This window comes from Pinus tabuliformis, chromosome 5_2 (assembly GCF_031772625.1).
Source record: "Pinus tabuliformis cultivar Carrire ecotype Pingquan chromosome 5_2, CPIR1, whole genome shotgun sequence".
NCBI classification, from domain to species: domain Eukaryota; kingdom Viridiplantae; phylum Streptophyta; class Pinopsida; order Pinales; family Pinaceae; genus Pinus; species Pinus tabuliformis.
This window is the reverse complement of record NC_142306.1, coordinates 100,825,658-100,852,187: the sequence shown is the minus strand read 5'-3', so window position 1 is coordinate 100,852,187 and position 26,530 is coordinate 100,825,658. Positions and strand designations below refer to the sequence as shown.

At 40.4% G+C, this 26,530-nt stretch overlaps 1 protein-coding gene across 2 annotated transcripts in view; it reads right to left on the bottom strand.

Annotated features, from left to right (window-relative positions):
* LOC149157709 (uncharacterized) overlaps positions 1-25,997 on the bottom strand; it is a 51,604-nt gene extending 25,607 nt beyond the window's left edge. Inside the window, exons 1-2 of one of the 2 annotated variants that reach the window (XM_089435972.1) lie at positions 22,140-25,997; positions 21,912-21,950 (exon numbers count right to left, since the gene is read on the bottom strand). In XM_089435972.1, the coding sequence (XP_089292098.1) occupies positions 22,527-25,583 (3,057 nt within the window). In that variant the 5' untranslated portion in view covers positions 25,584-25,997 and the 3' untranslated portion in view covers positions 21,912-21,950; positions 22,140-22,526. The remainder of the gene's footprint in view (positions 1-21,911; positions 21,951-22,139) is intronic. The other variant, XM_089435971.1, reaches the window with a different exon arrangement.
* Positions 25,998-26,530: the final 533 nt, after the last annotated feature.

The following is a 26,530-nucleotide window of genomic DNA, read 5'->3' as shown; positions in this document are numbered from 1 at the left end:
GATCTTCATGTATTTGGCATGTATTTGGCATTTATTTGATAATGAGAACATAAACATAATAATCTAAGAAGATGTAAATATCACAAGTATTTTATCTATTTTCCAACATGGCATCAGAGCTATGGTCAGTAACATAGGCAGCAGAAAGGTCACAATTGTTGTGTCAAAGAATAACTTCGAGTCTATCAAAAGGACCAAACTCAGTACTGAACTCAGGACCAAACTCACGAGGCCGAAAGTTCTGTGGTAGGATGGCCAAAAATTTTCTGAGATAGCCTCAGATTCGAACTCTTGTGTAAAGGCTTCCAGGAATCTATTCAAATGTGAATTAGCTACCTGTGAAAGAACAAATGCTACGAGTAAAGTTTTGGAGAAGGATTAGGCCTAATCCGAGGTTCTGAGTTTAAATATCAGAAGTATCTAAAAGGGCCAAGCCTAAGAATACAGAGGAGGACCACTTTTCTGAGCATACATATTTCTGAAATTAGGCTGAATTGTTTTTGGCACCAAGAGTTGCTTGAAGAGCTAGTCGACAAGCTAGAACAGCAGTATCAAATTCAATGAATAAGGCCGAGACTTGGAAAATATTTCTGGGCTATCTTTAGGTGACAATATCAGGTCACATTTGTTGTAAAATTGCAGAAGATTCGTGGGTCCTATCTGGAGGGGCCAAAAGGCCTTAAACAAGTTCAGATGAGGACTATCAGGCCAGCAAAGAAGTCTCCTTAAAGAAAGCAAAAGGGCTACAGTTATGGAAGATACTTTGAAGTCTGTTTGTAAGGACTTTGCTGTGGTTATCAAAAACCTAACCTCTGAGAAAATTCTAATAAGATGGGCCGAGACCCATAACCTCGTTACCTTTGGAATTCTAGGCTTGACGTCCAGCAAAATGAGAAGTTATAATTTATAAAACCCCAGGTTGGAGAGGCCTTTCTAAGCCTAGCATCAAGGTTTTTGTAGTAACTGTGGTGAGCTCTAACTAGAGGGTCAACGTCACAGAACAAGCCTCATTCCTATCATCAAGGATAATGGAAAATTGATGTATACCATTCAACATTCGTTTGAAAGGAGCTATAGTAGGAGTCTAGCACCTACAGCATACTCTAACCGGATATCAAAAGGAAGCAACAACTTGACATTTTGAAGTAGCATCAAATCCACAAAGATCTATGAAGACAAGGCCGAGCACCTGTGGTAACTATTGGAAGCGTCGAATAGGCCTAAACATGGCGTTGGAAGTGTCTTCCAAGGCAGCGAGTTGCATGGACTTGTAGAAAGGAGGTCGTTGATTTCTGAAGGAGGTTTAACCTTAGATGAAGGGCTGACGTGGACATCAGATGTACCCTAACCAGTAGTCAGACTTCAGAAGGTATGCACAACAGCTCATGAGGTATGTATATTTGTTTTATGAATAAAGGGTTTGGATGCATTAGGGTTTTGCTATATGATTCGAATAAAAGGAATTCTAGGGTTTTGCAGTCTTCAGCTTGTTTAAAGTTGTTGGTAACTAGGATTTGTAAACCCTAGTTGGGATTTGGGAACCCTAGTCATGTTGAAACCCTAATCTAATTATTCCCTCATAGAAACCATATCTCTTGATTTCTTGGGTTTGTAGATAGCCTAGGGTATAAGGTAATCTTGAGTGAGGGTGGAATTGAAATCTAGGATATGACATCGAAAACCCTAGGGTTGATGTTTCTATGAGAAATATCAAAGGAATTTAGGGTTTGTGTCTAAGAATCCTAGGAGAATACCCTCTATGAAAACCTTGAAACCCTAGGTCATTATCATGCTCTTGTTCTTGTATTTTGCTTGGTCGTACTTGTCGGTGAATGTTGCAGGTACAAAATGAAGGAAGCAAAATGAGAAGCAAAGCAACCCTTGTGCTTTGGTAAGCATGATGGAAGGAGGGAATTGTAAGGACCCTGGAAGTATTGATGATATCAAGTTCATTAAAGGAGTAAGCATGCATCATTGTATTTTTTATTTAGTATGGCATCATGTGATAGTAGCATATTTAGAGTCTACTTGATTGGATTGCTTTATAAGAATCATCTAGTCTTTTAAAGTTTGAGATCAACTTGCATAAGGTTCATCCTCTCATTATCTAACATTATGTTAGAGGCAGTCATTCTGCTAAGGTGGATCCTCAAGATCCTATAAGAACCATCACTTTGGAGGTTCTAGGAAGAAGCATCATGACAATTCTCTTGAAGGATGATGGATTGCAGTTGATCAGGTTGCAGTCTCATAAGGAAAGAGATCCATTTCTCTTTAAAATGAGATGCTAATTCATTTAAGGTCTAATATCTAGATGATTGTATGAAAGCATAGGAATGTATATTTGAAATAACTTTTGGGTAGGACTCATATAAATCCTGCAAGAAAAGTTAGTCATTATGATGCCTAGGAAGATGTAATTGACTTACTCTAAGAAAGAATAGAATGTTGAAGACTTTCTCGTTAGAATTTATATGTTCTACATCTAACATGATCTCCAGAAGAGAATATCCTTGGGCACTCTTATGCATAAAGGTAGACTCGTGTGGAGATGGTCTATGAAGATGTTGATGCCTTGTTGAGAAGGTTGTCATGATGAGGTAAATATGTTGTTAATATCTATTATTGGTAATCTGGTTAACATGTTATGTTGCTACTTGAAGGAATGTTGCAGGTATTCATAATGACAGTTGAAGCAAGCTTAACTATGTGGATGGAATACTTGAAAAATATGGGGAGGAACTCAATCTCTGACACCTGGCAACTATGAAGATTAAGATGTGCTCATCCTAGGATTGGAAGGTGGCAGTGTGAGAAGATAACTTGAAGGTCAAAGTTCATACTACGAGAAGGAAGATCACTTTCAAGGAAACTATGATCAGCTTGAAGTTTGGGAAGGCTCGACAAAATGCCTTCAAGAGTGAAGACAAGACAAAAGTGATGTACAAAATGGATGATCTGGAACTTGTCGTGAAAAGATGGCTTTGTAACCCGTGATACCGAGAAAGGAAGCATGCCTGGTGTAATGAGATGCGGACGAAAGAGGTAGCCATACAAGCTTTGAGGAACTGATAGTTGAATGAAAGACAAGTAAGAGAAATTGTGGAAGTCTGGAATTTCCTCTAAGATTTGAGAGGGAGTAAAAAGGAGTATCCTTGAATAGGAGCAAGATATCCTCCCTGTTTGAGAGGGAGTGATGGTGGATAGTTCTTATCCTTAAGTGTCATGCACTAGACCAGGACTAACAGATGTAAGTCTTCATGAAGGCCATAAGGACAAAATGGTGTCCGGAGGATTGGATAAACATCTAAGACTATTACTCCTTGAGGGTTGAGAATCCAAGATAGGAACTAGTCTCGTGGAACGACACTCTTTGGGAATATGACAGGTATTCAAGATAAGAGTGGGCGAAGAGGACCGATATTATTTGAGGATTCAAGGCCAGGAATCCAAGATAATAATAGTCTTAAAAGGACATACCTTGTGAACATCCGGATGGGGTATGTGCCTTGTAGAGGTAGTGTGGTATCACACATAAATCCTCCTAGTATAATGCTCTTGAATGAAGTAGAGCTTGTCTAGTTAGGCCTCAAAGACAATGTTGGTTGATCATAATGTTGATGCTTACAAGATGGCTAATCAGTCTGACTCTTCTCATGAGAACTTTTCAAAGGGAGTACTATCCTTGTACCGATTGATCAATTATGAATACCTACCTAATTAAGAGGGAGTGTTGGAGAATGTAACTAGTTTCGGTCTTCATAATTATCATTTTACTCATGTAACGATGTAATCTCTATGTATTGATCAAAAAAAGAAAGAAAAATTGTAAAAGAAAATTATTTATAAAGCATGGGTTTCATGCTTAGGTCAATGGTCAATAGGTCAAAGCATCCATTGTGTGCTTATAGGGTTTGTTATGAGTCAAAGGTCATTGTTGCATTGTTAAAGAGCCTATTGGGCACTTGTATCAAAGAAACAAATATTATTTTGTGAATTATAAGTCTAGAGGGCTCCAAGAGACAAGTCGACAAGCCTTGCTTAAGTCAGACTAAGAGGGCTTAAAGAGCCTCTTGGAAAGGCTATATAAAGGAGGTACTTCGACTTCCTTAGAGATATATACACACGTGCTTCTCTTGAATGTGGTCTGCGGTCTTAAAGGGATGCGAAGAGGTTAGGAAGTCTAAAGAGGATCTAATCTCTGTCATGTTAGTTTTTGTAGCATCGGATGGTGTTCTAGTCTCGAAACTTTGTGGAGACGCTAAAACACGAGTTCTCCAAAATCCAGATATCGTTTCTGGAAATTCCAGCTAGAAATAGCTCAATTAAATTAATTGACCATCATTTATATTTTTCCTAAGTCTAACATAGGAAAATTGGTTAATTAATAGTAATTAATTGAGAAAGGTGAGTATTCTCTAGAAACTCACACGAATCGACTTGGAGATGATCACAACCATCAATTAAGTTTTAATCTTGGCCTTTGGAGTCCAGACTAGAGATTATAAGAAGAGGTCGATGGGTAGATGGAGAACACACTAGTTCAGATACTTAGTTGCCCAAGTAGATCAAATTCCCTGTAGCAGTGATTCAGCAGTGGAGGTCAAGCTAGTGGGTGAGTAGCAGGTGGCTGGAGAGGTCAGCAGTATTCTAGAGGAAGTTTTCCAGTTCTAGATCGTCACAAAGAAGAGGCCGAAATTATTCTCCAGTAGGTTGGACAGAGGCAGCGCAGGGTCTCAAGTGAGCAGTTCAATTTGGCTAAAGGGGGGGACGTTTTCAGTTCCAGAGGCTGGGACGATTTTCCAGAGGGTCGAAGAAGCATTTTCCCAGTTAGCAGCAGGCAAGACAACTAGATTGGCAGCAGTTCCAAGCCAAGCATGTGAGGGTTTGCACTAGGGTGACGCAGGGCCTGTGCAAAGCAGGTGGACGGCTTGCTTTTCAGAGGTAGTCAGGTGTCGAGATTGTTCAGAGAGAGGGTAAAATCCCTCAGTATATTTTTGCCAGTATTTCTCTTGGGTAGAATCGCCAGTTTGGCAACATTTTATTGTACTCAGAATTTCTGCTGCATAATAATAATATAAACCCTCAGCTGCTGCAACCAGTTTTCCCACATTGGGTTTTTTCGGGGACTTTTGTCCAAAAATAACGGTGTCACAATTTTTGTGTGTGCTAACATTTCTCAGTTTCCAACGCTTTTATTTTCCGAAGTATTTTATTTGTGAAGGTGATTAATTCGTTGTTATCGTAGCAATAAACTACATAATTAATTTTTACAGTTAGAAAAATTCGTTCAAGTTGGTGCAATAGAAATTTAGTAGAAATTTTCACATGGTGTCAGAGCGAGTTTCACAGAGGGGAAGCTCAAAAGCGGAAGAGGAAAATTTTGTTGTTCAGAGGGAGCAACAGGCCAAAATTTTTTGGGGTTGCGTAGTGCCTAGCCAAGCAGTGCAAATAGTTGGGAAGAATTCAATTTTCAATTGCAAGTGGCAGAAAAAGTTTGAATTTCCCAGAAGTGATTCCAGCAGTCAGAGGGACTAGCAACAAATCAATATTTTCACTAAGCAGATTTCTTGTCTGGGCACAAAGGGTTTTGCAGCAATTTGCTAAAGCAGGATCCATGTCGGGTGGAAGAGAAAGTGCACACACAAAGGGAGGAATTTCCAGATTTTCCTAAAGGGTTTCCAGTTCCAGTTTTCTGGGGGATATCCATAATTTTCCAGTTGCAAAAAGCCATGCAAGTTTGCTAGACAAGCCAGTTTGAGTTGTTAGGGTTACAGTTCACATGTCAGTATTCCGGAAAAGGACATTTGGAAATGTTGAGTGGGTAGTTCCAAAAAGCATCAAAAGGCAAAGTGAGGTAGACAAAGCAATTTTCCAGGAGGGAGTGTGAGTTTCAGAATAGACAACCGGGCAGGAAAACAAGAGGAGATCCCAATTTTGAGTTTTTGCAGAGATGGCCACAGTTGGGCTTAGAGATCAAGAGCGATTGGATAGTGCCTCCAACTATGTCATTTGGAAGGCTAGGATGTCCTTTCTCCTTGATGAGCATGGTTTGAAGACCTATGCAGAGAACGTCGTGGCAGATCCTACTAATGCAAATCAGCTGAAAGAATTCAAGGAGATGGCCAAGACAAAGCGAATGATCTTGGGTGGAGTCTGGGACCATATAGTCTCGCATATATCAGCCAAGAATACAGCCAAGGAGATGTGGGATGCTCTCGCAGGGCTATACCAGAATCCTTCCAAGCAGCGAAAGATGTTCTTGAAAGAAAAGCCAAGGAACATCAGGATGCATAAGGGTGAAGGCATTGATCCCTTTCTCACCAAAATTTAGGAAATTCGGGATCAACTTGCAGTCATAGGAGAAGCACTAATCAAGATACAAAGCTTGTGTGTTTGGCCCTAAACAGTGTCTCAGAGGATTGGGAAATATTCGTCCGAGGTATTTTGGGACAAGATACATTACCAAGGTGGGACAGATGTGTTCGGAACTGCAACAGGAGGAGATGAGGCGTGCGCTAGTGAAGACCTCTATCAGCAGCAGCAGCAGAAAGGGAATGAAAGGTGTGAAGGAGGAAGATAATGTGGCCCTTATATCAAAGGGTCCCAGTCAGGAACAAGGTTCACAGGGGGGAGAAAAAAAAAAAAAGGATCTATCTAAGGTCAAGTGCTTCCTGTGTGGCGAGTTTGGCAACTACAATACTCAATGTCCTCAAAGGAAGAAGGACAAGCAGAAGAAGTGGGATCAAGTGACAACATTTCCAGAGATAGAGAAATTCTCCTCCGGGCTGGAGGAAGATTTTGCCATGTTTGTAGCTATACCTCCAGGAGTGAGGTGGGGCGATATGGAGAGTTAGCCTTAGAGTTGCACAAGGAATTGGGCAGAGTCAATTGAGGTGAGCATCAGATGGTGTTTCCTCATGGATCATTACCTTTGCTACAGGGGCCCACAATATTCGGTAGCAGGAGGATCAGTGTCAGTTGATGCAGTCAATTCCAGAGTGACAGTTGCAGGCTAGTAGCAGTCAGATGCTGAGAGAGCACAAAGTAGTGTTGACATCAGAGCAGGAGGCTCAGTAGCAGAGTCAGCAGCAACGCCGATTTCCCAGTAGACAATGCAGAGGCAAGTAGCAATCAAATGCTCAAGAGACAGTTGCAGCACAGAGACAAATGATTCAGTATTTTGGATGCTTCTCAGTTGCAGTAGTTGCAGTAGCAGCAACAACAGTGAGAGGGAGTGTTAGTTGGGTTGCAGTGCAGATGCAGAATTGGCAGCAATACAGGTTGTACAGTGCAATGCCAGCAGTAGCACAAATGTAGCATGGTTCAGCTATAGTCAGCGGTAGATGAGACAGAGTTATCGCAGTGGTTGGTTGACTGTAACAAGCAGCTACAGTTGTCAGACATCACCAGCATGGGTAGATGTTATGGAGACAAAGTTGGAGAACACCTTCCTCGCTAAGAGGGAGTGTTAGTTTTTGTAGCATCAAATGGTGTTCTAGTCTCAAAACTTTGTGGAAAGGCTAAAACACATGAGTTCTCCAAACCCAGAAATCGTTTCTGGAAATTCCACCTAGAGATAGTTCAATTAAATTAATTGACCATCATTTAAATTTTTAGGAAAATTGGTTAATTAATAGTAATTAATTGTGAAAGGTGAGAATTCTCTAGAAACTCACACGGATCCACTTGGAGATGATCTCAGCCATCGATTAAGTTTTAATCTTGGTCGTTGGAGTCCCAATTGGAGATTATAAGAAGAGGTCGATGCGTTGATGGAGAACAAACCATTTCAGATACTCAGTTGCTCAGGCAGGTCAAATTCCCAATAGCAGCAGAGGTCAAGCTAGTGGGTGAGTAGCAGGTGGCAAGAGAGGTCAACAGTATTTTGGAGGAAGTTTTACAGTTCCGAAGAGTCAAAAAGAGGAGGTTAAAATTATTATCAAGGATGTTGTGTAGAGCCTCAAGTGAGCAATTTGATTTGGCTTAAGGGAGGACATTTTCAGTTCCAGAGGCTGGGAAGATTTTCTAGAGGGCCGAAGAAGCATTTTCCCAGTTAGCAGCAAGCAGGATAACTAGATTGGCAACAGTTCCAAGTCAAGCGTGCGAGGGTATGTGCTAGGGTGATGCAGGGCCTGCGCAGAATAGGTGGACGACTTACTTTTTAGAGGTAATCAAGTATCGGGATTGTTCGAAAAGAGGGTAAAATCCCTCAATATATTTTTGCTAGTATTTCTCTTGGGTAGAATCGCCAATTTGGCAACATTTTATTGTACTCATAACTTATGCTGCATAATAATAATATAAACCCTCAACTGTTGCAACCGGTTCTTCCTGGGACTTTTGTCCAAAAATAAAGGTGTCACAATTTTTGTGTGTGCTAGCATTTCTCAGTTTCAAATGCTTTTATTTTCCACAGTATTTTATTTGTGAAGATTGCAGTGTGATTAATTTGTTGTTGTCATAGTAATAAACTGCATAATTAATTTTTACAATTAAAAGAATTAATTCTAGTTGCTGCAATAGAAATTTAGTAGAGTTTTTTGTGAAAATTTATGAATCTAACACATCAAAATCCCCTACTACAATTACTGGTTTACAATCTCCTACTTGTTCTTTACATTAACAAGTTATTTAATTTCATAAACATCGAATTAAACACTATTGGAGCCTTCACAAATATACAGATCATGCACTGAAATAAATTGAGACAATAACACAAGGGACACCGTTATTTTTGGACAATTGTCCCCAGAAAAACCCAATTCGGGAAAACCGGTGCAACATATAGAGGGTTTGTATTATTAAGAAGATTTCGTGAATACAACTAGGGTGCCAGAAATGGCTCACCCAACAGAGAATATCCTCGACAGTAGTACCTCTATCCAGAGACAAATATTCCGGCAAATCAGCAATCGGATGATCAAACCCCACAATGACTCTGGTTGTTCCCTATGCTGGACAGCGAAAGCTGCTCCAAGCACTGCTCTGGAACTACGTCACTCCTCCAGGAGCTGCGTCACCCTCTCCCGGCTCAGAATCTGTTGATCTGCTCCCAGTCTGCCCCACAGAATCTCCCCATCTGAGGCCCAGCGTTAGCCTTCTGCATCAGCTCTTCGGCCTTTGCGTTAGCCCTTCTAGGGCCTGCGTTGTCTCTCCCAGCACTGTGTTGCCTCTCTGCTATGTATTCTTCAGCCTCAAATGAAAATCCCTTGCTGAATTGCCCCTCACTGTAACTTTGATCACTAACTCGATTTCCTTAGCAAACCTCGCCCTAGAAAATTGAATTCTTTGATCTCTTAGTGTATCTCCAACTGACCCTCAAGCCTCCCCTTATACTTTTCCTATTGACGAATCAATGGCCGAGATTAAGTCCCTAATCAACGGCAGAGATTAGAACTAGCTTGATCCTCGTCACTTAGAACTTTCTCACCCATATTTTATTAATACACATTAATATTTTTCATTTTCCTAAGTTTAGACTTAGGAACCTGTTAAAAATATTAATTATTTTAATAACTATTCCGGTGGATTTCTCCAAACGATTTCTAGGTCTTGTAGATCTCATGTGCCTTAGCCTCTCCACCAATTTTCAAGGCTAGAGCACATCCGATGCTACCAAAAATCAACATTTTTCACACATCATCATCTATTCTCTCATGCGAGGTCCCTAGATTATGCTAGGGTTTCTTCAGGTCCAAGTTGCACGAAGAAAGATCAGAGTATGGAGAATTTTTGTTTCGCTATTTTGAAGACTTTGTATGGGAAGGCAGGCTGGTTGCCTTGTTTTTCATGGGAGCCCTAGTCTAGGATTTGGTCTTGGAAGTCTCCTTTGAATTTATTCTATAAGAAGATAAAGTTCTGATGGGTTTTCCCCTTGGAGGGGTTTTGCCCTAGCTTGAGCCTATTTATGGTGTCTCTCTCTTTATGGTTGTGATCTTCATGTTTTTGGCATTTATTTGATGATAAGAACATAAACATAATAATCTAAGAAGATGTAAATATCACAAGTAAATGTCATGTATGGAAAATGTTAACCTAAAGATGTTGATTTTATCGACTTTCCAACAAAAATCACCTCAACTGGAGTTCGTACAAGAAAGTTATGCTTCCTAGAAGTTGACCTACCAGTTGACCATCATGGCACAAGTGGATGCCATGTCAACCCCCCATTACTCACACATTTGGGGCTAGCCACATCAAGACTTTTGAGAAGATTCTAGAAGGTCCAAAACCTTATCATAAGTGAGAGTTTCGGAAGTCAAAACCTTACCCCTAGATGGCAATCAAATTATGTCAAATATCCAACCTCTATGAGGAGAAGGGGTTCCATTCTTAGCTTTGTATTTTCTTCCATAGCTGAGAAAAAAATCTAATAGTGGCATTTTGTGAGCATAATAGAGGAGAATGAATTTGTAGTAGTAGCTCAGACCACAATGTCAAAAGGTAACTCTATATTGAGTTCCCATTCTTTGTATATGCATTTTAAAACTGAAGCAAAGAGAACAGAGCATAGGCCTCACCTTCTAGATAGGTTTTCTACCATACCAGGTTTCCAAGGATAAATATAAATATTGTGTTCATTTGTGTGGAAGGTGTATACTCCTACCTATTCTTTCAATTTTGTATTTCAGTTATTTCATAAAATTCAAGCAAAGCTAGTAATTAATTAATGTGGGATCTAAGGAAAAATTAATTCGCAGTCTATGATTTCATAATATTATAAGATCTATTATGATGAATCATTCCAATGCAATATCCATGGCAATTTACGAATTATGTTGGTATCAGAGAAGTTTTCATTGGAGTATTTGTGGGAACTTGTAGAATCCAAGTATAGGCTTAAGAAAAATGTGAGGGAAACATAGCCATGGTGGATAGCCATAGTGGTTGAGTCTACTCACAACAACCCTCAAGATATAGCAAAAGAAAGATTTGTAAGGTCAGAAGGGAAAGTCACTTACATCTCTTGCAATATGGACCTCCTCAAAGTGGCTTTAGCAAGCATGCTCAAACTGTTCGAGGAGGCTCAAGGCTCTAATTCAGATATCAAATTAAACGAAAAACCATGAGAAAATGAAGACCCAAAAATGAAGTCAAGGAAAGGGCTCAAGAAAGAGCAATCAAGTTCTGATGCCTTTACCCCTTCATAGTCCATATCAAAAATGGAAGTGGAAGAGGATATCAAACCATACAAAAGTGAGATCGATGCAGTAAAGTTGAATCTTTGGTTGAAATAGTTAGAGCACTATTTCAATTTCCACCATATTGAAATTAGAGGGCCATGCAATAACTTGGTGGGAAACTCATACGAAGAAACTTAAGTTGGAGGGCAATCCACCAATAACTAAGTGGTAGGACTTCAAAACCCTCAGTAAGTACCAGTTCTACCCGATTGAGTATATACTATATAGAGGACCTGTTACCCACCAAAAGTGGGTACCCCTAGGAGAGCATTTCTTCTATTCATCTTCTTCCAACCTGTAGCCAGCAGCCCCTGACAAGCACAGAGTAGCCAATGTGATGTGCCACTTCTCTCTGCCACCTACATCAGTTGTATGTTTCTTCACCCATTTGTCAAGAGCACATGTTAGAAGGTGGGGAATCCAACCCAAAAGGTATGTGTTTCATTGTGCAATCGGGTGTTTATGCTTGTTTTTCATTTGGGCAATCTGCGTGAATTATTGGGTGACTTGGAAGAAGGAAGGGCCTTGATGGTGGTTTTGATCCCTCACCTTAAAATGGGGGGTTAATCTTCAATCCTAGTCCCGTGGGATCTCCCCTATTGGCCTATGGCTTTAGGAGGCACTATTTGGGAAACCCCAATCTCGGCAGTGCAATCCCATTTTCCCGTTCCATATTTATCACTTCCCTCCGCACATTACAAGCCCTATTCACCATTTCCCTTCTCTAGGTCAACATGACCATTGGGTCCACGGAGTCTGGCATGCCCCCTCCCCTTGTCCACATATCTGGGTCAAGCGTGGAAATATTGCCCCGAAGGTTGATGCAGCTAAATGAAAGTTAAAAGAAAATCATGGCCACAAGCAAGAAACAAAAGAAAAATAAAATCATAAAATGCAAAAGATGGTCAGAACTTTAATAATAGCACATGGGAAAAAGCCAAGCAGGAGCTCTACTCTTATCATTATGGCCATTAATTGCCCCATCATATCATTAAAGGAACCCATGCACGTCCCAACCCCTAGTAGGCGATGAACTACCCCACCTCTAAGGGGGTAATAACTGCTACACATCATTCACAGCATGTTATCATTTCCTAGAGCTTCGAGCAGTAATAAAAAAGAAAAAGTAAGAAAAAGCAAAAGGCAAATAAAAAGAGGTGGAAAAATAAAGTTCGAGGTAACTCATGCATCCACGATTGCTCCCTCCCCACATCTTATACCCAATACGTAGACTTCCTCATTATTGTTACCCCTTGACCCCTGCCATTTGGCTCTAAGACCCCCAACCCCCTTATCCCCATCCATTCCATCATTATTCATATGCCACCTATTGATTGAAGGATGTGCCAGGGATATGCCTTTCCCCTTAAAGGTTGAGAACACCTAATAGGGTCGTCTATTAGCCACTCCTACCTAAGGAGGTAACACTATTACGAGACCAAAGCCCCAAATTTGGAAGAGAAGCTCCATATGAAGTCTCAATTTGCCCTTGATTGACAAGCTTGGTCCACTTAGACGCATTAATGACTAAATGTACCTAATGGTGAAGATGCAGCACTGGACATGGTGTGTGATTGGCTGGTGGTTTTCATCATTGTCTAGGCAACTTAATTGGGGCTCGGGTCCACTAAAGGAGCATTTGACACCCTCCAGGTGAAGCATTGAGAGCCATGGGACTCCTATCTACTTGCAGAGAATCGCTCCATTCGATGGGCACCTACAACACCCCAACAGTCTAGGCTTTGCCCCACATTATTCATGAGATGATGCACTTGGACCAGCATGCCCCCAGTCAGCTTAGCAGTGTGCACATAGTTTGGCAGTTGATTCGAGGCCCAGATGAGGTTTGTCTCACTCCTTGAGACATGGGAGGGCTAGCACCATTCTCCAAGCCCTCAACGTTGGAGTTGATCCCGGCTATTCTATCACCACAAGACCCATTTTGCGCCCCAAACAAAAAACTGGGGTCCACACGATGACTTGCATGGATATTGAAGGGCCAACCCCTAGATCGTGATTTATGGAGCCCTCTACACTCAACTTGGCACTGGAGGATCCCAACGCTTGCCCTAAAAAGACCTACACATGCATGATGTCAGCATTTCAGCCTCCTTTGTGGGCTTACTTTTATGTTTTGCAATGGTTATGAGGTTGACTTGTAACCTCACTTAGTATCAAGCCCATTATTTTATAACTTGAAGGGGTCTTAGGCTAAAATAGAGATCATAAGACATGTATAAATAAGAGAGACCTCATTTGAGTCTCTCATCATCTCTTGGACACTTCGACCTCACTAGAAAAACTCGCACTTGTTCCTTCTTGGCTATTGGAGATTCTTAGAATCCATTTTGATGTTTGGAAGTTATTTTGGATTGTCTTTGGAGCTATTTCTTTGGTGAATGGATGGATATACTACATGTTATTTTGTAAGTGCTTATTGTTGAAGATTATCATTTTGAATTTGTCTAATGTATCGAATTGTTGCTTCTAGATCGTGCTTGATTATGCGTGAATTTGTTGAAAATAAATTTTAAAGCCTATCTAGTTAAGAATTGCATATGTTACTCATTGTACAACATGTAATGAATGTTCTTAGTGTAGAAATTCTTATGACTCTCCATCAAACTCCATTTATCATTGAGTGGCTAAATGTTGGAATTTTGATACCTACGGCATCAAATTTCAACCTCCTTAGCAACAAATTTGACTTATCTATCGCATGCTTGACTCCATATGCCTAAAGGACAAGGCACTAGTCCAAGTCATTGGTGATCAATCCAAAATTTTCTCCATAATTTTCTCTCCTTAAAATCGATCCTTTTAAGGCTAGGGTGAAATTCTAGGGCTTGGATCGAAATTTTAGGGAGGAGGATTTTTGGTGATTTGAGGGCCTAAACATCAAGAGATAGGTCTAGGCTACCTAAATTATCGATTTGGTGGGCATCCACTCAAATTTCATCCATAAAATCTCATGCCCTTGGTGTTGCTCCAAGAAGGAAACCCTAGTTTCTTCTCCCTCAACTTGAAAGCTTTCTTGAGGGTTTCATGAGCCTTGGCTTAGTTGAATATCAGTGCAAGAAACCCTTTCACTCGGGACCTGACCTTGTGAATACCTATCATCATCAAAAACACTCAAAACCCTAGTTCTTGAGCCTTCTTTTCTAAGGCTTTTCTTTGACAACATTTTGCTTCCTTGAAGCCTTGAACCATTATTGAGTCTCTTTCTTGAATGAGCTCTAGCTTCATCACTTTGTGCCTTACACCTAGCATATCTATTTTAAGTGAACTCCTTCCTACCAAGACTCCTCCCATCAGTGAAAGTCCATAAAGAGCGAGGAGTTTTGGCTAAGGTGACATTGGGCCTCTACCCCATTGTTAGCACTTTATCTAGCTCATGTCTTGTAGGGTTTCCCTATTCAAGGCCTTGTTGTTTTTCCACAATACTAGTGTCCAAGATGGAATCTTAGATCACTGACGCTACTAAACCAAGTATCACAACGAGTCTACTTTGCACAGCAGAATATAAACAATAGTAAATCTACTAGTGGTCAAAATATACACAACTTTTTACACAATTTTGTACAATAACCCAATCTTTGTTATATTAATCCAACTGAATAATGCAACAATCTAGGGCTCCCATACCAAGGATAATGGCCCTCAAATATCCACAAGTACAAGAATACAAAATACAAGATAATCTGACAATCTAGCTAATGTAGCGCACGATCACAGCTCCTTTGTCATATCATGTACACCTGCAGGTCCTTTGCTTTCGTTCTACAACACTTGCCTCTATCAATGCTCCAAGTCTATGTTGCAGGAAACGTGGGGGGGAGGTGCGTTTCCGGCCGGAAGCTGGGGCGAAACGCGGAAACGCATTTGGTACGGCCGTGAAACGCGTTTCCGGCCGTACTGCCACGTTTCCCGAAACGGAAACGTGGCCAGTACGGCCGGAAACGCGTTTCACGGCCGTACAGCCCACGTTTCCCCAAAAACTTGTGTTTTTTTTTTTTTTTTTTTTTTTTTTTTTGTTTTTTTAATTTGTTTTTTAATTTTTTTTAGGTTGTCTAGTGAGTTCTAGAAGCCTGTCTAAACTTATAAAAGAGAAGTTTGTCTCATTCTCTCATCACACTATTCAGCAAGTCGTTTCTCTTGGAGACTGGCAGTTGTTTCAGCTAGGGTGTTTTGAGCAGTGAGCAAAGTAGATTTCAGCAGCAGGAGAAAGAGATTTCAGCAGCAAGAGAAAGAGATTTCAGCAGCAGATTTGGCTCAGCTACAACCATATTTCTCTTCTCTTTTCTGGCATTTTGGGGTAGTTTCAGCCACAGAAAATTAATTTGGGTAAGCCACATTCATTTTGTTAGTTTTTTTCTTACTATTTCTTCAATTTTTCTAGGGTTTATGCAGCCAGAAATATGAAAAACGTTTTTTATTTATAGATTTGTTTTTTAAATTTATTTTTGCAGCAGATTTGGCTCAGCTACAGCAATATTTCTCCTCTTTTCTGGCATTTTAGGGTAGTTTCAGCCACAGAAAATTAATTTGGGTAAGCCACATTCATTTTGTTAGTTTTTTCTTACTATTTCTTCAATTTTTCTAGGGTTTATGCAGCCAGAAATATGAAAAACGTTTTTTATTTATAGATTTGTTTTTTAAATTTATTTTTGCAGCAATGGCTTCTAGCCAAAGTGCAGCTGCAAGTTCAAGCCCTAGGGCCAACCCAAGGGCTGAATATTATCCTCTTTGGAGGCATGTGACGAAGCTTCAAAGATGTGGAGGTGGTGGCTCATGGGAATGGCGATGCAATCTTTGCAATAATACGTACAAGGGCTCCTACCCAAGAGTGAAGGCACATCTATTGCATGGAGGAGGACAGGGGATTTCAGGTTGCACAAAAACAACAGATCCATTGGCAAGGAGGGCATATCAAAGAGAGCAAGATGAGGCAGATGGTACTAAGAGAAGGCATGATGACCTTACTCAAGCTCCATCTAACATTGAGCCAAGGATTGTAGCTGAAGCAAGAAAGAGGAGAGCTGGTCACACTCAACAACATGAACAACCAGCACCCAAAAATACCAGAGGCCCAGGGGCATCCCCTTCAGTTCAGGATAGTAGAATTGCTAAATTGGTGAATGTGCAAGCAAGTGAAGAAACTGATTCCAGAGTGGCTAGGTGCATTTATGCATGTGGTATCCCATTCAATGTTGTTCGCTCTCCTTACTGGCAAGATATTATAAGGGCAGTTAACAAAGCTCCTCAAGGGTACAAGGGGCCCAACTATGAGAAAGTCAGAACCCAGCTTCTCAAAAATGAGAAGGACCTTGTGGAGGAAATTTTAGCTCCAACTCGTTCTTCCTGGAGTAGCTCTGGGGTTACCATAGTCTCAGATGGTTGGACAGGTATAAGGCGCAGACCATTGATAAATATCATTGCCACTTCCCCCAAAGGAGCAATGCTTATCAAGGCAGAAGACTGCTCAGGAGAGATGAAAGATGCACAGTTCATTGCTGATGTTATTATAAAAGCTATTGAACAAATACGGCCTAACAAGGTGGTGCAAGTTATCACGGATAATGCACCAGTTTGCAACGCTGCAGGTTTAATTATTGAGGGGAGGTATGACCACATCTTTTGGACACCATGCATTGTCCATAATCTGAATCTGATCTTAGAGGAGATCGACAACAAAGTTTCCTGGATAAAGGAACTCATAGGGGAAGCAAGGGAGATTATCTAATTCATCACCAACCACCACCAATCTCAGGCCATATTTCGAGAGTACTCCAAATTGGAGTCGTTAAAAGTTGCTGAGACAAGATATGCCTCAAACTTCGTGATGTTGCGCCGCCTTGTTGAGGTTAAGCATGCATTAGTTTCTATGGTGGTGAGTCAACTTTGGATTGAGTGGAGACAAGTAGATTCAGAGCGGCGATCTATGGTGCGTAGATTGTGCCTTGATGAGGATTGGTCGAGCAAGGTAGATTTCTTGCTAAAGTTCACAACCCCTGCATTTGAGCTTCTCCGGAGTGCTGACACTGACCAACCTTTCTTGGGAGAGGTATATGATGACATGGATTCCATGGTTGAGAAAACTATGGAAATCATTTCGCAAGAGTCTCCACAACTTTTGTTTGTTGATGATCATTTTGCTAGTTTGATCAAGAAAATCATTGTTGATAGGTGGAACAATTTCAATACTCCATTGCACACTTTAGCACATGCTTTGAACCCCAAATTTTATGATGAGGAGCTTATTGCTCAAAGCAATGGGAAGAGGAAGGCACCCCATAAGGATAGAGAGGTGGCTAATGGGGTGAAAAAAGCCCTTATGAGAATGTTTCCTTCTCATCTACATAGGGAGGTAAAGGAGGAATTTGCCAGTTTTGCTGCAGGAATAGATGATTACGCAGATATATCAGCTTTGGAGGAGAGAAGCACCATGAATCCAGTTAGGTGGTGGATTTGTCATGGAGCAAATGGTGTACATTTGCAAAACCTTGCCATTCGTATTCTTTCACAAGTGGCAAGCTCTTCATCAGCAGAAAGGAATTGGAGCACTTATGGTTTTATTCATTCTGTGAAGCGCAATAGGTTGGGCTCACAGAAAGCAGAGGATCTTGTTTATGTGCACTCCAACCTTCGCCTTGCATCTCGTAGGGGTCCAGAATACAACAGTGGTCCTTCTAAAGAATGGGATGTGGATGCAGAAAATCCTGATTTGGAGCTCTCTCTTGCTGCCCTGAATATTGAGGCCGAGTCTGGAAGTGGAATTGGTGCATCATCTTCTTCTGCACCACCATCCATTGGTGAGCATTGTGCTGCTTTTATTTTTGATGAAGATTGTTATGATGAGGATTAGTCTTTTGTCTCTATAGTTCTTGCAGCCTTATAGTCTTTATTGTACTTGCAGCCTCATATACTAATATAAATAAAGGCTGATTTTGAGATTTTTCCCTTGGATATATAATAAAGGTTGCTTTTGGATTTTCCTATATTTTTATTTTCATTATGTGATCATTCATGACTCATGAGTAAATGTGATGTAAATTTAATCTTAATGTTTAAATGTAATACATTATAATGTATCATTAATGCTTTATGATTGATCATTGCACATATATATAATAATTTTTTAATATTTTTAATATATATACATACATATATATATATATATATATATATATATATATATATATATATTCGCGTTTCCCTGTTTCCAAAATTTGGGGAGGTCGTGTTTCGTATCGCTTCCCGTTTCGGAAACTCGTTTCCGTTTCCCCGTTTCGTGCAACTTAGCTCCAAGTCCATCTGGCCACTGAATCTCGACTATCCAATCTACTCTCTCTTTGATCATTTGCCCATCAATGCATCAACACATCGAGACTCCTATCGAGTTGTTCACAACGTCATTTGTGAACAACTCTCAACTGCCCACTACTGCTCCTCAGCTACTCAAGGACTTCTCCTCACTATAGTCTTCTTGCGTTGCTCCAAGCTACTCAAGGACTTCTTCCCACTATAGTCTTCTTGCGTTAATCCAATAAAGACTAACATAGAGCAAAAGGCCTACCACCTATCACCATCGAATGTCACTTCTCCAACAATGAACACGGACTACAACAATCTGCTCTTCTGGCTGGCCAAACATTGAGCTGCAATCTACCTCCTCTAGTAGTCACCTTAGTCCATCAAGGTGCCACTTAGGCGACCAAAACTTCACCCAACTCACATTTGTCCAAAGTCCTTATCAACCGCTCTATGTTGCCCTTCGCAAACCACAAGATGCCCAATACAAATTGTCCTAATTAGGACACCATCCACCTAGCAACAAAACTCATCAACACATACCTTTGAACTGGTGTCACATTACTGTCACCTTGGCTGCCTGGTTAGAGCTTCTAAACACCCCTTGTTAAGCCCTTCCAATCAACTCCTAAGGTCTCCCAATAGTTGCGACTCTCCTTCCTGCACCTTAGACCTGCAACTCCTAGCTAATAATCTTCAATAATGAACACAATTAGAGCATTAAAATCATTCAACACATACCATGAATCATCAAGAGAGACACACCTTGAATTGAAACCCCAAAGACTTTTTATTAATCCAAAAAATTCCAACTGAGCTTAGCTCAGTACATCACTAGATGAAGTTACAATGAGGAGCTAGAAAGCTTCCTTATATAGATAATGATAGGAATCAACCCCTCCAAGTGGAAAATAACAGCGAGTAGCTTGATCCATGGCTTGATCCTTGTGAAAAAAATTTGAACCCTTGATTAGCTAGCACAAATCTCCAAAAGAATTCGATTTTCTTTGTTTACTGTGCTGGAGAGATCAAACTTTGACTTCTGGACCACTAGAGGACCTTCAAAAATAGAATTATCGTTACTTGTGCAAAATAATTAACTGCTTGATCCAAAAAAAAATATTTGTTGGAAAAATAGTCTTCTCTGGCCCAACGAATTTTTGGACTGGTCCATCTGGCCTTGGAAATGAGGTTTTTATTTTTTACTTGCATTTTTCCTTTTGAAAAATAGCCTCACTATTTTTTTGAATAATTTTTCCACTTGGAGGGTAATTTAATTTTTCCCTTCATTTTATTTTTTCACAATTTCTGGCTAATTTATTTTTATTTTTGCCATAAAATAAAATTATAGACTCAAGAGGGGATTAAATATTTTTCCACCCTCTAAGTGGATCTAAAAAATATTTTGCTAATAGTGTTCTAATTGTGAGGAACCATTCAACAAAAATATTCCTAAACACATTTTTACATCAAGATATTACAACAATCAACTCTTAGAAGGAGAATTTTACAAATAGACACAACCTCTTAAGACTCAACCAAACTCTACGACACAAGACACATGATCTAGTATGATAAAAATACATAGACTCGATAACACTAGGACTCACCTAAAACATTATCAATGAGTTCCACCATAGCTTTGGGGTATATTTGGGAATAAAACTCTGCCAATTATTTGTGTTTACTAACACAAACACAAATAATTGGAGAGGTTAAAAAACTCCCTAGAGTGAAACCCTTTGACAAGAATCATAGGCTTACCTAGGTGTTGTTACATGGCTTAATAGTCATACTAGAATCATTTTTACAATATAATAGCAGAATTTGGAATTACAATAATGATAATGACTCAAAAAATTGTATCCACTGCATTATACTCTGCTTCTTGGAATTGTTGACATGTACATGGTCAACATAACCCAAAGGGACTAGTCATGGTCCAACCAAACAAGTCTAAGACACCTAATATAGGGCCTCACATGGTTGTTACAAGGCTTTTGACTTGTGGCCTTGGGCTTAACGGTAGTAAAAAAAGCTGCAAAAAATTGTATGTACCCCTACTGACCTAACTGGTACCAATGAGACCCCTAACCAGATTTTTGTGCCAAATTGATAGTGGAGGGGTGCTGACTGGCTGGTTTGACCGGTTACCAGTTCAAATCGGACGGTTTTAGAACTATGACTTTGATATTTGAATATAAAAGCAAAAGTTTGTTAAAATCTAGCAATTTATGACAGGATGCATGTGAATTTGCCGCTATAAACTAATAAGTTGAAGTTCAAACAAGACAATGTTTATATACCCAGTTTAAGGAACCAACTTATTAATCCCATGTGCAGAAATCCAGCCTGAGAAATGGAGGGAAGCTGAAACTCATTCTAAAATTTAACTTCTACCAGAGGAAGTTGAGAAAGTAAGTTTTGGACCTTAATCACGTAAAGGAGTTTACTAAGGAAATTGAGGCACGGCACCCTGAACCATTCTCAGAATACATTCTGAAATATTTGTTAAATATAGTTAAGGCTCTGGGAAGGATAATATGGAAGATATTTGGCTTGAAATTGTATTGATAATTAGGAGGCTGATTTGGGGAGTGCTCCAGGTCACTAGCACAGGTATGAGTAAAAGTATAAACAGACAAACCGTGATGACTGAAATTTCATAAACAGCCAGTGTGAACCTCCCAAGCCACAGTAAGAATGTGAGCAGCTACTGTGGACATCCCAAGCCACATTGAGAACGTGGGTGCATAATAAGCATACAGCTGCATTTGAGCCCTAAGTTTTACAAGATTAAAATCAATATATACATGTATATAAGCAGATGAACTGCAATGACCAAAAATTTATAAACAGCCAATGGGGACCTCCCACGCCACAGTGAGAGCACAGGCAGCCAGTGTGGACATCCCAAGCCACTGTGAGAATGCGGGCAGCCAGTGTGGACCTCCCAAGCCAAAGTGAAAACATGGGTGCATAGTAAGCACACAGCTATGTTCGAGCCTGGAGCTTTGCCAGCTCAAATTCAATATATGTCAATTAGATCTCGAGTGGTGCAGAGAAGAGGCTGTTATCCTTCCCATACAGGTTTAGTTCCCACTTGTGACATGTTCATCTTCATGAGTCAAATGTTGATTGGGGTTCTTCGTGAGATAATTGTTGATTGGGGCTAACAAAGCACTAGCAATCTCATTCTTGCCTACGAGTCAGAGGGGGGAACATGGCAACAGGAAAAAGAAATATATATATATATAGAAAGAAGGAGAGAGAGAGAATCTACACAAAATGAATAAGAAATTTCAAATAAGAGAATACAATATAATCTGGGGAACTCATTCATTATAAGAGTAATGCAGGGCCGTTTGAAAGCATAATCTGAAGATTCTTGGCTTCTGTTAAAGATTTGCCTACCAACCAGCTTATTTGCCCACTCTGCTGAAACCCCATTATCTGCTTCACCAGAAATTTGTATATAAGATTTGGCAACAAACAACATGGCAATAACCTATTTTATCTTCTTTCTATCAACTATTCTTTCTTTGGGATGACATCCTCATTATACGCAGAAAATTCAGGATCAATTCATATACACTTCATAATCAAAGGCAAAAACCAAAAGCATGAGATTGGAGAAATTACCAATCGTTGGCACTTGTGGCTCTTAAATATTGTTGGCGCCGGCAATAATGATAGGGGCCATGGAAGGAACTTCTCCCGCATTTCACTTATAAGCATAATTTTGCCTGTAGGGTCCATATCGTTTGAGCATGAAACCACCTAACTCTGATCCATCTTCTTGCCCGTAGCCACAGAATCACAGCTTATACACTAGGAATATTTATTCATTGTTTCTGACGAGGAAAGCAATTTTCTCCTGCCATCTTACAAGGTACTTATGGTCCACAGGAACTCAATTCCCCCCAAGGTTTTTGGTGATACACAACCCTGCAGCTCATAACAACTGAATTGTCTCATAAATGCGCTTTTTCCTTTCACAAAGGTAACATTAAAATTTGTCAAAATCATTCATGAAAAAGCTTCATCCAGAACAAATCCTTTCTCCATAATCTTATTAGCAAGCGCTTTTGCTTCCAAGTGTTTATCTTCTTTGTGAAGTTCTTTGATTAATAAAGAATATGTTTGAACACTAGGTTCACAGCCTCTCTCCTCCATCCTGTGGAGCAGTTTAAGACACGTATCAAATTGACGTTGTTTTAAAAAACCATCAATGAGTATGGTCCAAGTAATTTCATCCGGACTGGAAAAACTAGAAATAGCATTATCAAACAATCTTTCTGCCTCTTCTGTCCTGCCTTCTCTATAAAGACCAGGAATTATTACATTATATATTGATAGAGTAGGTTCAAAGCCATTTTCGCTCATTGAATGTAAAATATCTAGTGCATGCTCATATTCTTCCTGTTTGCAATACGCCATAATAAGACAGCTATATATTTCTTTATGAGGAAGCAAGCCTCTCGCTAACATACTTTTTACCAACTGATCTGCCTCGTGCAACCTGCCTCCTTTGCATAGTCCAGCTATCAATGCACTGTAAGTATCTACAGTAGGTTGGCAATCCTTTTCTACCATTCTATCCAAGAGCTTGAAAGCAATATTAATATTGAAAACATTTTCTTCAGGATCCGAAACATCAATTGCCTCTTCGGGAGCAATCAGTTTTACTTCCTGCGTCTTACTTTCACGAAGAAGTCCATTCACAAGTACACTATAAGTTCGATAATTAGGCTGGCATTCATTCCTTATCATTTTTCTCAGAATATCAAAAGCATGGTCAACTCTACCTAATTTGATATTGCCATCAATGAGAGAGGTATATGTCACTTGATCAGCTTTCAGACCCTTTTTCTCGAATTTTTCAAGAAGTAATTCTGCTTCCTCTGGCTTCCCTTCCCTGCAAAGGCCATGAACCAACGCACTATAAGTTTGAAGATTTGGCTGACATCCCTGACGCACCATTTCATCAAGGATGCTAAATGCATGATCCACTGCACCTGCTTTGCAAAATCCATCAATCAGGGTTGTATAACTAAACACATTTGGAACTAAGCCCCCCTCTAGCAGTTTTTTAAACAGTTTGTCTGCCTCATATACCCGATTTTCCTTGCAAAATCCATTCATCAGAGCATTGTAAGTTTGAATATTTGGTTCACAACCATTTTCTTTCATCCTCTCCGCAATTACAAGAGCAATGTCAACTTTGCCTCCTTTGCAGTGCCCATCAATCAATATAGTGTATGTTACTTCATTTGGGGTCAGACCTTTCTCAAGGATCTTAACAAATAACTCGTGGGCTTGTTCCAGTTTGCCCACCTTACAAAGACCATGAATCAATTCACTGTAAGTGTGCAGGTCAGGCTCGCAACCATTTTTCTCCATCATATGAAGGAGCCTAAAAGCATTATTGGTTTTACGCTCTTTACAATAACCATCAATCAAAGTGTTATATGTTATTGAAGTAGGAGCCAAACCACTTTTAAGCATTCGATAAAAAATCATCATAGCCTTCTGCAGCTCCCGCTCTTTGCAAAGCCCATAGATCAGTTCATTGTGGGTACGAACAGTTGGTTTGCAACCAGCCTTTTCCATCTTTTCAAGAACCTCAAAAGCAGCATCCAATTTCCCCTCTCTGCAAAGGCCGTTAATCAGGGTATTGTAAGTGATTACATTGGGAACTAAGCCTTGTTCCAATACTTTATTGAATAATTCGCTTGCTTCTTCCAGCCTGTTTTCTTTGCACAATCCACCGATCAATGCAGTATAATTATAAATGTTTGGTTGACAGCCCCTTTCCGCCATTTTATTAACCAGAATGAACGCCTCTCTTAACCTCCCTGCATCACAAAGAACAGTGATAGGCATGGTATAAGTATGAACAGTGGGCTCACATCCATTCTCCACCATCTCACCCAGCATTCGAAAAGCCTCATCTATTCTACCCTCATTACATAGACCATTAATGAGAGTCGTATAAGTCACTGAATTTGGCGCACAGCCCTCTTCCTGCATCTGTTGAAAGACCTTGAATGCTTCGGCCAACATCCGGTTCCTGCAATGCCCGAGAATCAAGGACGTGTAAGTGAATGTATCGGGAAACCAACCTGCTTGAAGAATTCGATTAAACAGCTGTTTAGCATTTTGCACTTTTCCCTGTTTGCAGAGTGTATTAATCATAGTATTGTATGTCAAAAGGCTTGGCTCAATCCCATTGTTCAGCATCTCCCTATAAACCCTCTCTGCAGTATCGGTCATGTTGAGCCTTGCCAAAGCTATTAACAAAGTATTATAAGCTTGCAGATTGAGCTTGAAACCCTTATTTTGCAATGTTTTAAGGAATTGCATTACTTTTTCTATTTCTTCCACTCGGGCACAGACTTGGATCATAAGTGTTCGAATATGCTCTGCTGACCGAAAAAGTTGGGCGTCGAGGAGCAAATTTATCAGCATCACATGGCAATCAAAGTTATGCTTATAACCAGGGACCAGCCTCATCCAATGGAAAAACTGCAAGGCAGTTTTGGCGTCGGTGAGAAGCTCTAAAACCTTCTCAACGTGTTCTGGGGTCAGCTTAGCCGATAACTTCTTAAGGGAAGAATCTTTTTGCCACCCAAATTGGCGTATTACTTCGTAAACTCGGTGCACCAAAGCCCATAAATGAATTGATGAAGAACCCAATGGTGGATCAGCGGAAGCATTCCTCTCTACAAATGATTGGGCGGGAATTGGATCGGATGCAGTTAAACTATGGCGCTCGCGACATAAATAATGTCCATTCACAAATCGGGAGGAAGATAGAAAAAACGGTGAACTTTGTAACTGCAGCGAATTTAATTTGGAGATTGATGCGGAGAATTTTAGCGGCATTAAGATCGCCTGCCTCCTCATTTCTGTGTATCTGTCTGGTCTCCCGGATGAATGGTAATCTGTGCGTTTGTGCTTGTGAACGAAATGTAAACCGCGTGCCTGGTTATAGGCTTTTGACCTGCACCCTATCCAATTATTGTCCACCAATCGTTTGTCAAAAGTCCTGAATGACGTCGTCGCCTGGAAGTGTAATTTCATGGAACCCTGGAGTCATATACAATGGACATGGATAGGAGAAATTACAGGGTTATCAATCCATTTACCTAGCCGCCTTCATCATCCATACTTTATTACTGAGATAACCAGAGTACAAGTAGCAGAAGAGACTCTGGTTCATGGAAGGCGCGGATTGAAACCATGATACTATCACTCCAAACCCCATGCAAATTCTGTGCGGGTGATCACAATGTAGATTAGAATGCCTGGTTCTCTCCCTTGGAATATTGATTCCTTTCGAGCCTCGATAAGCCAGTGATGTTACAAATTATCAATTTGGTTTCGAACACTGAATATGTGATTTGCATTTCTACCTAGTTGTGGTAGAGCGTAGATAGTGAACATCCAATTCTTCCTCTTCCTGTTTTTTTACTAAAAACAATATGCAAAACATATGTATTTAGAATGGGATATTTTCAATTTCATGCAGTTCTATTTTTATTCATTACGTGTAATAAAACCTATTAGATATTTCCCGGATGCGGGTGTCTAATAAGCGTAGCGGACAGATGGGGTGTCACATGGGCAGGTGTCAGCCCATTAGTGACATGCAGTACCCCGCGGTAGATAAAGGAGGCTCGCATGCTGTAGAACTAATGCCGGCATTAATGCTGGTCATGTCGTCCATACTGCACTGCCTGGTTAACTGCGCGATGGAGATTAATATACCCGGAACTCCTCTGGCATTTGTGCATACCACTGCATTCGTCTGGCATACTGCTGCTTCACTGGTGCATCACTTGGTGGAGTGGGGAAGGGAACAAGAGCATCCATGCTCTGTAGCCTACTCAGGGACTGCCATATGCCAGAGAAATCGACGTCGTGAGCTCAATTTGTCTACCCTCGTCCCGATTAAGTCCTCCTCACCAGGTTCCGACACGCGAGTTCATTTTCGGAATTCAGAAATGCGGGGTGAGCGACAGAGAATG